We start from the raw sequence: 11,983 nt of genomic DNA on the forward strand, positions 1-11,983 counted from the left end.
AAGTAAACAATATAGCCTATGAGTATCTAAACAAGTTCGAAGCAGCTGCATCGAGCAAGGCATATTTTAGTCACGGCCCAAAGACAAACAACATCACGAACAACATGTGCGAAGTGTGGAACGCAAAAATTATCGAGTACAGAAGCAAACCGATTTTAAGTATGTATGAAGAGCTTAGGAGCTATATTATGCGCAATATGGCAGGGGATAAACACAGATTAGGCAGGTGCACTGGGAAGCTGACTCCAGTTCAACAATTAAGGTTGGATGAGTATGTTATACCAGAGAGCAACAAATGGACTGCAGAATGGGCTGGGGATGATGCTAGAGTGTTGTTTGAAGTGCAAAGACACCAAACAAGGGTTGCTGTCAACTTGCAGAGACAAACTTATGCCTGTAATGTTTGGCAATTAACAGGTAATATCTAAACTTGTCATTCAGTTTATAATAAAATTATAGGTTGGATCTGATGCAATATCACATGCTGTTCACTGGATAACTCTCAGGGTTACCTTGTAAACATGCTGTTGTTGCCATAGCAAAACTAAGAAAACAAAATTTAAGGCCAGAAGATTTTTCACATAAGTGGCTAACAAGAGATGCCATTAGAGCTACTTATGGGGATTCAATCAAACCAGTTAAATCTGAGGAGTTTTGGGAAGAAACTAATAGGCTCCAACCTGAGGCACTAAACATTAAGAGACCCCCTGGAAGACCAACTAAGAAGAGGGGTGTTAATGTGGTGGCAGAGGCTCAGATGAGAGAACAAGGACACAAGGTGAAGAAGACCTTCCAGGTGACATGCAGCAAATGTGGACAGAAGGGGTACTATCATAGGACATGTAAAGGTGTACCAGCAAACCCTAACTGGCAACCAAAGAGAAAGAAGCCAAAGCAACAACATAGTGGACAGCAATCAAACCCTACAAATGTAACCCCAGAACATGTCATGTTGTAAATTTTAGTAACTCAAAATTGATGTGCCTAAATTTTTTGCCTGGCTGAATCTAAATGGGTCCTGTAATTTTTTTTGTGTTGCACAGAATTTGGATGGAGTTGAACCAAGTGGAATTCACAACGTGGCTGCGACACCCCAAGACCCAGTGGTACCCTTTTTTGCTGTTCTAGATTTAGTTTTTTTGTTGGGTAGAAGACTGATATGGACTGAAGTCCCACTTGAAAAACACTTATTTTTTATTGTCCTTATCAGGATAAGGCAAAAAAACAGAAGAAAAAACTTCCCAAGGTGAGGACCACCCCCACACAACTCGAAGAGCCAAGAGTGGAGATCCCATTTTCACAGTCTGCACCACTACAACAAAAGGTCTTTTTTATTTGTCAAACAACCATTGCACTATAACAAATTTTTAGCCCTCTATTCCAATTATGAAAACGAATTTTTGTGTTTTTCATTAGGGAATTGATGTCAATGTTGAACCTTCAGTGCCAAGTAACCCAAACCCTATCAACCATGGACCACAATCTGAAACAGGGCAAACAATTGATGTGAGTAGCAACAGAACACCACAAGTTCCAGAACAAGAGAACAATACTGCTGAGACTGGTTTAGGAACTGCACCTACCTTCAAGTTTGTCCCCACACCTGGACTGAGAAAACCTACTGTATCCAAGAGAAGATATTGCTTAAGGCCACCCGCGATGAAATGACCAACTCATACACATGGTAGAGCAGCATAGGAGTGGTGTCTTTTGTCTTTTTTTTGTTTATTTTGGATCCACAATGTATTAAAGGCTGTGACCTGTTGTTTAATGACTTAAAGTATGTAGCCAACTACTAGTGACCTTTTGTTTAGGGAGTAAACATTTAGCTCAACAAAACATGTATTTTGTTTCCAGGTGATACATCAGCAGACTAAGCTATGCCTATGTGTATAGTATTATGAATGAAACTCCTTTGCTTTTGGATATAAATCACATTGTCCAGGATTTCATAGATCCGTAACTATTACACAAAGTTAGATTATCATTAATACAAAAAACTCACAATCCATCCATATAGAACATAGTAACTACATACCCAAAAGCAAACTTTTCATATTTTAACATTAACCATACATCTGCAACAACATACAAGCTATGGCTTAGACTACAGCGTATCTCACTGCTACTAATACAATCAACATGACTACCATGACATAGACCCTAAATCCAATACTCCATTTCTTTGAATTTCCTTCAATTGCCAAATCCACTTTGTGATCCAATTGCTCAAACTTGTTCTCTAGCATCAACATTCTTTCATTTACATCAATGTCTTCCTCATGTGCAAAATGACAGGAAATCAGCTCATCCAGCCACATGAAGTAGTTGCAATGAGGTCATTCTATCTGCAGTTGCAGTTATCATGAAGATCATTCATTCAAGCATAAAGGCAAACTGACTACAATAATCAAGCCTGGAGGAACACTTACACGATAGTGACAACAACTGAGGAAGATCCTGTCTGGGTTCTTGGCAGTTGCAAATCCTTGCATGATTGCATAACTTTCACACTTGCATTTAGGGTGTTGAAACTTCACCTTCTTTTCTCCACTAGCATTACTCGAACCCATCCTACCCTTTCTCCAACCACGACGGGTCTGAGCGGCTGAGGATAGCTCTGTGTCACTCATAGTTGCTACTTGAGTTAGGGTTCGAAGAGGGGAGAAAGGGGGAGAGGTTCACTAAAACTCTTCTTCCTTCAAACGACGATGTTTTGATGACTAGGCAGGGGTCAAATTGTCTTCAGAAATTTAGTTGATGTGTACATGCCAGATCACCTGCTCATCGTCACAGGTCAGTGTTTTTCATCGAGTTTCAACCAAGGAGGCTACGGAAGGGTCGATGAGTCTAACAGAGTGAATAAACAGGAGTCGATTTGTCATTTTTTAAAGGTTAGGATGCGGCTAGTCAATTTTCAAAAAGGATAGGAGTTGGAAAGTGTATTTACTCTTATTTTATTATAATCACAAATACAATATAGAGCATACATAGCAATATACTGCTGACGTGCCACACGTGGTAATGTAAAAAGTAGAATGTGATAATGAAGAACAATGATTATGTCAATTTGATGCAGCCATGGTATGGTGTTGGTTAACTACTTAACTGAGAAAGACACTATTGTCATTGTCATTGTTATTATTTATTTATAAAAATACATACTTGATCTAGAAAACATTTCCTCGTACCTTTCCTTAAAAATGAATGTGGCCCAACTGCATCTAAATAAAGCGGTTATCTTTCTTATTTATTTCAAAATATATAAGAAATGGCAGTATATGTATTTTCTTTTTTATTTATAATTTATTTTGACACACACACATATACTTGAATATTCATCTAAACTGCTCAAAAAGTAAAAGTTATCTTAGCTTGAACATAAAATAAAAAATTATCGGTATATTATTCTATACAATACAACATCATGGGACTTCTAATACAACTAACAACGGCCGTGTAATGCTTCGTACTATGAAAAAATAAACACCGATATAATAATATAAGCTTGATTTTTTGAGTATTCAAATTTAGCACTTTAATTTTTTATGTAGGAGGATGATGATGAAAACATTATAGTAATAATAATTAATAAGAATAAAGAGGGAAAAGAAGGAATCAAATAGAAGAAAGTTTGAGACGACAGAATGATGAAAGTTGCACCCTCATCTTCGGCAAACTGCAATGGCATGCCGATATGTGTCCCCATTGTGAACCTCCCATCACATCCATCCACCTCACCATCATCATAACAACTTCAACGGCCAGATCTGTCTCACCAAGAATTCAACTAATTTAAAAACAAAAATATTTGATAACAAAAAAAATTAAACAAAACAGTTAAAATTTGTTTTATTTAATTTTTATTAATTATTATAACAATTAATAATTATTAAATAAAATATGTTCTGCCTGTTTTTTTTTTCTCTTTAGCATTACTGTTCAAAAATACTCATATCTCTAACACGCTCTTTTGGTCATAAAAACTCTTATACTATGTTAGGAAACCATTTGTAAGAAGACTATGTACTTATTTAGATGTTATTAAGTTTAAAAAAAATTTTTAGTATGTTTGACAAATTTTTAATAGTAAAAATAGAAATACTAAAAAAATAAAAAAAAAATTTGAAGAGTTTTAATTTATATCTTTTTTTATTTTTTAAAAAATATTTTTTATATAATAAATAAACAAAAAATATTTTTATATTATTTTAGCCAAATATAATTGATACCAAGAAGATCTTTTTATATGAAATATTTAAATATAAAATTACTTTTACTTTTTAATAAAAAAATCTTTTTATATGCCAACAAACTATAACTCAAATGGCATAATCTCTTTATATTTATCTACAAATTGCGGAATTGAGTCGTACTTTTAACTTTAAAAAAGATAACTAAAAAAAATATCTTTTTATGGTTAATATTTAAATATAAAATTATTTTTTACTTATAAAATATCTTTTATAAAAGATAACTAAAAAAAATTATTTCATATAAAATAACAATGTTATTTTACTTTCTTAAAATATCTTTTAAAAAAGATAACTTTAAAAAAATCTTTTTTTTGAAAGATGGCTCAAATAAGCTCTATATAACACACACATATATATATAACTGCGAACTGGTTGCATTACATGGAAGCTCAGTGTTGATGATTAAAGTTTAGACTATTTGCATTCTCTTTACTGTCTTTCTTTTGCTTTTGCTTAAATGGTGTTTTTGGTTGCGGAGAAAAGAAGAAGAGATGGCATACGAGGAAGTAATAACGAGTGTGATGAGCTCCGATCACGCATCAGTGGTGTCAATGAACCTCTTTGTTGCTCTTCTATGCGCTTGTATCATCATAGGTCACTTGCTCGAAAAGAATCCATGGCTCAATGAATCCATCACCGCCCTTCTTATTGTGAGTAGTTCATTCCAGCAACTAACTAACTAACTAACCGTTTTTGGTTGCATCTTTAGCTTGACAGACTAAGGACTAATGAATTACTCCATAAAAGTCTGCCATTGGCTAATGAATTACTGTATACATTAAGCGGGATTTAAAACTTGACAGGACGAGTGAACTGACCACTTGACCAATTTAAGTTAGTTAACTAACAAACTAACTAATTATCTAAAATGCTGATAATGAATTCCGATCCGGTGTAGGGTCTGTGTACAGGAGTGTTCATATTGCTAAACACGGGAGGAAGAAGCTCTCACATTTTCGTTTTCAGCGAAGATCTTTTCTTTATTTACCTTCTCCCACCTATCATTTTCAATGCCGGGTCAGTTCTACGTTTTCTGAAATTTTGTGTGTTAAGTAATGAACTAATATTTCAATTGAACGCTTTAATTCTTTCGGACTTACATTGCTGTGCTACTCTAGGTTTCGAGTGAAGAAGAAACAATTCTTTCGCAATTTTATGACTATAATTCTCTTCGGAGTCGTTGGAACTTTAATATCATTCGCGGTTATATCACTGGGTAATAATTTCTACTCTGAATCTGTTGAAAAAGTTATGACAGGTTAATTGCTTATCTCAATTTTTAATTTATAGACGTTATTCATTTTGATTAGGTGCTATACACTTATTCCAGAAATTGGATCTTGGTTCACTCAAGATTGGAGATTATCTAGGTATGATTAATTAAAACAGTAGTAATATCCTTCTGATATAGTGAACATTCCCTTCAAACTCTTACGTGATTTTCCTAAATGCAGCAATTGGAGCAATTTTTTCAGCAACAGATTCTGTTTGCACTTTGCAGGTCAAAATTTCAAGATTCTTTTTCTCCCTTTTTTAAACTAAAGAATAGTTGTTTAAACTATGAAAACTACTTGTGTTGGTAATGTCAGGTGCTTAATCAGGACGAGACACCATTACTATACAGCCTAGTGTTTGGGGAAGGGGTAGTAAATGATGCTACTTCTGTGGTGCTCCTCAAAGCAATTCAGAATTTTGACCTTTCCCACATTGACTTTGCCACCGCTTCAGAATTATTAGCCAACTTTTTATACTTATTCATCGCAAGCACTGTGCTGGGAATTTTAGTATGTCTCTCTATCTAACCCAAGAGTTTTGTTCCCTTGTCAGTTGTCTCTGCTGCTTTTTTGTTTGAGACTGTAATTAATTATAATTTTCCAAATGAACCTTTTTTCTCCCTTTTTTTTTTTTGTTAGGTTGGATTGCTTAGTGCATACATTATTAAAAATCTTTATTTTGGCAAGTTGATCAGGTATATTTTAGCCATATCATTATTATTATTTTATTATTATTATAATTAATGTCCATTTTTTTTTTCATTTAAAGAATGAAGAACTAATTTTGAACGCCTTGTCACAAATGGCAGGCATTGTACCAATCGTGAGGTTGCTCTTATGATACTGATGGCTTACCTTTCATACATGCTTGCTGAGGTGAGAATCTCCTTTTAATTTTAATGGAGGTATTTTTCCATTTCTATTCATTACTGATGCAATTAATTCCAATATTAATAATTTTATTTTCTTTTGTAGCTATTTGCTTTGAGTGCTATTCTGACCATGTTCTTCTGCGGCATAGTTATGTCTCACTACACATGGCACAATGTTACCGAAAGTTCAAGAGTCACAACCAAGTACGTCAAAAATTTCAACATGTTTGATTTATTATGAGATTGCTGATCTGAATTAACCTATTGCAGGCATGCTTTTGCAACATTGTCATTCATTGCTGAGATATTTATATTCCTTTATGTTGGGATGGATGCACTGGACATAGAGAAGTGGCGATTCGTAAGCCAAAGGTAATACTAACATTTCTAGATTAATAAACTTTGTAAGACGTGAAAATTTTAATTAACATTTTTTGTCTCTTGATTCATTAGTCCTGGAAAATCAGTTGGGATCAGTTCAGTGCTTCTAGGACTTATCCTAGTTGGAAGAGCAGCATTTGTTTTTCCTCTCTCATTCTTATCCAATTTGCTCCAGAAATCCCCACATGTGAAAATTGACATGAAGCAACAAGTATGTGTTTTCTTTCCCTGTTTCAATTTCTTTTCAGAGCCTTCCTTGGTACATGACCCTGTCTCCTATGATCTTGTTTCACAGGTCACAATCTGGTGGTCTGGTCTCATGCGAGGTGCTGTATCTATAGCACTTGCTTACAACCAGGTGAAGTAATCAAACTTCATGGCTAGCTTTCAATACTAACTAAATCTGCGTCTGGTTTAGTAATAAACTGAATCTTTGACATGCAGTTTACAAGGCTAGGCTACTCTGAGTCGCATGAGAATGCCATCATGATCACTAGTACCATTTCTGTTGTCCTCTTCAGCACAGTGGTTAGACACTAATCTAATCTTGATCAACTTGGTTTGTAAGTAATAAAACAAGTGTTTGATTGAAAATATTGAACTAAAAGTCAACACTAAGCAATGTAGTGATGATATACTAGTTAACCGTGAATGGAAAAGGGGGACTTTGGTGGATTTGAAAAACAGTAGTGTCAATGCATCATTTTCTCATACGTGTGATGTGATCCCAGCATGATATATCTTTGTAATAATGTTTTAAAAAAGAAAGGAAGGACCATAATTCATTTTGTTGTAACTTTTGAATAAGTGCAGGTGTTTGGGATGATGACAAAGCCACTTGTGAGGTTACTGCTTCCTTCTTCCAAACATATAATCAGCATACCGTCCCCACCATCGACCCCAAAGACACTGACAGAGCCCCTATTGGGCAATGGACACCATGACTCAGGGCCCAACAATGGTGACAGTCTAAATGGGCCTAGCCCAAACCGATTGCGTATGCTTCTGAACATGACTAATCGTGGAGTACACCATTATTGGCGCAAGTTTGATGACTCTGTTATGCGTCCTGTCTTTGGTGGGAGGGGTTTTGTACCTTACGTTCCAGGTTCACCCCTTGAACCGAGTCTTCCGCAGTGGCGTTCAATTACTTCACCTACAGCTGAAGAAAACTTATGATTTGTGAAGATACTACTGATTTTGTATTGTGGTTATGGCATAAAATCGGCTTTCGGTTGTGCACTGTAGCCTATATAGTTAGAAAATTTCAGCTTCAGATAATACCAAAAAGGGATACTAGAATAAAGGAAAAAAGATACGACGAAAAGGTTATAGAAGGAATGTGAAATTGTCATTTTTTTTTCTGACGTGGGGTTTTTTTGTGTTAGTTTTGCCCCCCCCCCCCCCCCCCCCCCCCCCCCCCGTTTTTGCTGACATAGAGAGAGAAGGGTGGGATTGATTGCTTGTAACTTGCAACTTGATTGGGCCAGATTATTGTATTTTTGGGTGTGCATTTTTTTGTGTGTATAAAATTATCGATGAAAAGGTGCTGACAGTTAGTTAATACAGTTTTCACTTTCTGCAAGCTAGATTGTATTACGATTATTTTTTGAAGGAGAAGTTTGAGAGTCCTATAATTGCGGGAAGTTCTAAGAAGATAGACAACAAATAGGGCTATAAAAACTAAAAAGTAAAAACATCAAAAGGCTAGCTATTATTGAAAGGGAAGGAATAGTTCACTGTACATTCATTTCACACAGCATCCCGTATCACATTATCAACATCTCGAGTAAAACCATCACAATAAACAAATGAATAATCCTGTGTATAATCATTACAGAGAAATCCATGATTTCAGAATGTGGGCTATTCTCTACAAACAAGTGGCAGAGTTTTCTATACCTTATGGATGAATATAGTAACCAAGTACCACACTGACAAGAGCAACCATGCAAACAAACAGTAATGGAAATCCACCAGCCTGAACTCTTCTCATATCTACTTTCCTCCTCATATCCTCCTAACAAAACATGGAAAAGCTCCATATCAGACATTGAAAATTTATCAATCAACAACAAAATTGTATAACAAAATTGCATCAGAATAACATCAGCCCACAATAAGAATGTAAACAAAGGTGAACGCACTTCTCATTGGAAGGGATATATAATTTACTAATATGAGGAAAATATATATAATAGTTGCTACCAAGTTTTCTGCCAAGGGGAGCCACTGATGAACATTTAAGCTTATTATTATTAACACTTGAGCAAGTGGAAAACAGGATTCACATAGTTTCTCGGTTTGTAACTATGGACAGATAGGAAACCTACCAACTCTTTTCTAAGCAAATCTTTTTCTTGAGTGTTCATTCGCATCTCCTCATCCAGCTTCAAGATGGTTACATCAGCCTGCAAACATCATAATGTTAATTGGTTTCATCTTTGAAGCTCACAAACACACATACACACACACAATAAAGAAAAATTGCTAAAAAGTGATTGAAATTCGAATCATATACCAAGGTATCTTGTAACAACCTTTTACGGCACTCATAGAACTAGAAAATTATCACACAGAATTTTTTTTCCTGAAAGTTTTTTCAGTAATACCAAGAATGTTTGAAACTTAGAATTGACAATCATTCCGCTACATAAGGTTCAGCTGTTAGCTAAAAGAATGATGTGATTGAGATCATTTTCGCAGCAGACATTTTAGAGTTATATTAAACTGCGAAATAAAAATCTTGAAATTAAAATGACTTTTACATAAAGGTCAATATAGATTAAAGAGATCTCACCGCTCTTAGCTTTGTATCCATTATACTTAGCCTTGACTTCAATTGCTCATATTCCTCAGCTGAATTCAACTGTGCAGCATCATTTTCGGGCTTTATATCAGGCACATTCTCATTCTCAGAATGTCTTGCAACAACATCCTCATCCCTTCTGTCTTCTTCCATATTCTTGGCTGTTTCCAATCCTTTGAATTCCTCACAAACCTGCCACAAGAAATGAATAACGGGAAAGAAAATATTATTTATCATTATTCATTAAGCAAAGCACGGACATCACCATGATGAACAAAAAATATTGATGATCTACATATACAAATTGTCTATGAGATCACCTTCAGAGGAGGAGGTATGTTCTCAACTCCACTAGGCACCCTATCTTTTTCCATAGGAACTTTGTTTGATTCCTGCTTCGCATCGCCATTTACTGGAAGCAAAACCGGGGAAGAAGATGGGCTGATGAGGACCACCCTCAGTTTCTTCTCCTCAATATACTTCCCACTATCTTTTGCAAACTGCAGAAATATATAAAAGAAACGCTTCAAAATTATCCAAGAAAACAATAGGGCTACTATTGAACCAAGTGTTAATGACAGAAAACTAATTAACCATATCAGAGGTGATGTCATCTTCAGTAGTTCCGAAGGGGACAATTGTGCTCTGAATGAGAAATTTGTCTTTGCATTGCATATCAAGTGGTTCTGTTCGCTGAGCTTGCATAGTAACTGCATCATCCAACACAATACATGTATATAACAAAATTATGCATATACACAAAGGGTTTTAGAACTAGAAGAAGAAAAGAATACCAGTAAAATCACATGTTTCCTTTGGCTTGATGATGCCTAAGTTAGGTCTAACACAATATTTCTTTGGAGACGTTGTTTTCACCTGCACATTGATTCAAAGTTGAGATTTTTTACTTTTGCATATTCATTCAAGATTGGTGTTTAGAAAAGAAAGAAACGAAAGTACCTTAAAAGCAACATACTGATCGGACTTGTTTACAATTTGAACCTGGCACGAGCTTTGTTTCTTCAATTCAACTACACCGCAAAGAAGAAAGAAAGAAAGAAAGAATGTGAATTAAGGAAGAGTAGATATATATACAGAAGAAGCTGTTTAAGTGTAAGTGGTTGGTGAAGAAGATGGACTTACAGAGAAATCTGAGTTCGGGTGGTTGGATTTGAAGAAGCTCGGTGGTCGTCATGGCTCTGGTGTTTCTACAAATGAGAACAAAAAAAAGAGCGTCAAGACTGAATTGAATGAGTGTACGTAGAATTGAGCATTGCAAATGGCGGTAACCGTACGTGGAAATGGAACCCTAAGAAAAGAGAGATGGAAGAAGAAGAAGAATTGAAGAGGATGGTGTGATGTGTGTGCACAGAGAGAGAGAAAGAGAGAGAGAATGGGATTCATATGAATGAATTATGAAATGAGTGAGAAAGAGAAGAGAAGTGGAAATTAGAATGAAAGAAAAAGAAATAATAAAATAAAAAAATAAAAAAATAGAGAGATGTGGCGTGGTGGTGAGTTGTTGTTACATTGGGAAATGGGAGACAGTGAGCGTCGGTTACGTCAACGGCAGTTGGGTCTAACTCACTCGCTCTAACTCTAAGCGGTTGAAGTTGTAGTTGTACCTTCCTTACTCGTTTCACACCTGCCCTCTTTTCTTACTCTTCATTTTACTACCTATTTTCATTAGCAAAACATAATTAAAATTGGTCACTCTACTATATAGATTGAGATTGTCTAAAGAGAATATAAATTTTTTTTATAATTATTTTTTATTATTTTATTAATATTTAAAATGTAAATCTTAGTATTTTTAATTTCTCTTTCATCAGATAAAAAAAAGTTTTATAAACTTACATCACTATTAAAATTTGATAGAAACTAAAAATTCAGCTAATTTTATAAAAAGTTGAATTATTGAAAATTATTAAATAATTTAATAAATTTAATTAATTTACTATTTAATAATATTTTATTATTATCTTTTTATAAAAATAATTGAATTAATATTTAATTTTTTTCGTTGATCTTTAAAATTTTTTTTAATCGCATTAATTTTTAAAAATTAAAAATATATCTTTTAGTCAATTCAAGTATTTTATCAATAAAATAATAATATATTACGTAAAGTATAATGTAGGTTAATATAATATAAGTATCACAAAATAATCAGTTAACGTATCATTTTTTAATCAATTATTTTATGATACATGATACTTAATATAAAATATAAAACGTCATTATATAATTAATGAAATAATTGATTTGACTAACAATTATATTTTTCAAAATTAATATGATTAATAAAATTTAAAAAAAATAATTTAAAAAATAGACTATCTTTTAAAACGAATTTAAGTATTAGTTCAAATAAATTAACTGTTAATTTAT

General features: G+C 34.2%; 2 protein-coding genes across 3 annotated transcripts; one reads left to right on the forward strand and one right to left on the reverse strand.

The window, feature by feature from the left end:
- The first annotated feature begins 4,651 nt into the window (after nucleotides 1-4,651).
- LOC130939479 (sodium/hydrogen exchanger 1-like) lies at nucleotides 4,652-8,006 on the forward strand. Its single transcript, XM_057867585.1, has 14 exons — nucleotides 4,652-4,906; nucleotides 5,155-5,273; nucleotides 5,375-5,472; nucleotides 5,567-5,626; nucleotides 5,711-5,757; nucleotides 5,846-6,040; nucleotides 6,170-6,225; nucleotides 6,340-6,406; nucleotides 6,506-6,606; nucleotides 6,673-6,774; nucleotides 6,856-6,994; nucleotides 7,079-7,141; nucleotides 7,228-7,311; nucleotides 7,597-8,006. The coding sequence occupies exons 1-14, from the start codon at nucleotides 4,748-4,750 to the stop codon at nucleotides 7,960-7,962; spliced, it is 1,656 nt and encodes a 551-aa protein (XP_057723568.1). The 5' UTR covers nucleotides 4,652-4,747; the 3' UTR covers nucleotides 7,963-8,006.
- Nucleotides 8,007-8,474: 468 nt separating this feature from the next.
- LOC130973233 (vesicle-associated protein 1-1-like) lies at nucleotides 8,475-11,092 on the reverse strand. Of its 2 annotated transcripts, XM_057897675.1 has the most exons (9): nucleotides 10,888-11,092; nucleotides 10,736-10,800; nucleotides 10,553-10,623; nucleotides 10,387-10,468; nucleotides 10,187-10,302; nucleotides 9,913-10,092; nucleotides 9,584-9,784; nucleotides 9,117-9,194; nucleotides 8,475-8,803 (listed from the first exon to the last, which is right to left on the reverse strand). In XM_057897675.1, the coding sequence occupies exons 2-9, from the start codon at nucleotides 10,785-10,787 to the stop codon at nucleotides 8,687-8,689; spliced, it is 897 nt and encodes a 298-aa protein (XP_057753658.1). In that variant the 5' UTR covers nucleotides 10,788-10,800; nucleotides 10,888-11,092; the 3' UTR covers nucleotides 8,475-8,686. The 2 variants fall into 2 exon arrangements, with proteins under 2 accessions (XP_057753658.1, XP_057753663.1); XM_057897680.1 differs by having other exon boundaries at nucleotides 10,736-11,015.
- Between the last annotated feature and the right edge of the window lie 891 nt (nucleotides 11,093-11,983).

This window comes from Arachis stenosperma, chromosome 1 (genome assembly GCF_014773155.1).
Source record: "Arachis stenosperma cultivar V10309 chromosome 1, arast.V10309.gnm1.PFL2, whole genome shotgun sequence".
NCBI lineage: Eukaryota > Viridiplantae > Streptophyta > Magnoliopsida > Fabales > Fabaceae > Arachis > Arachis stenosperma.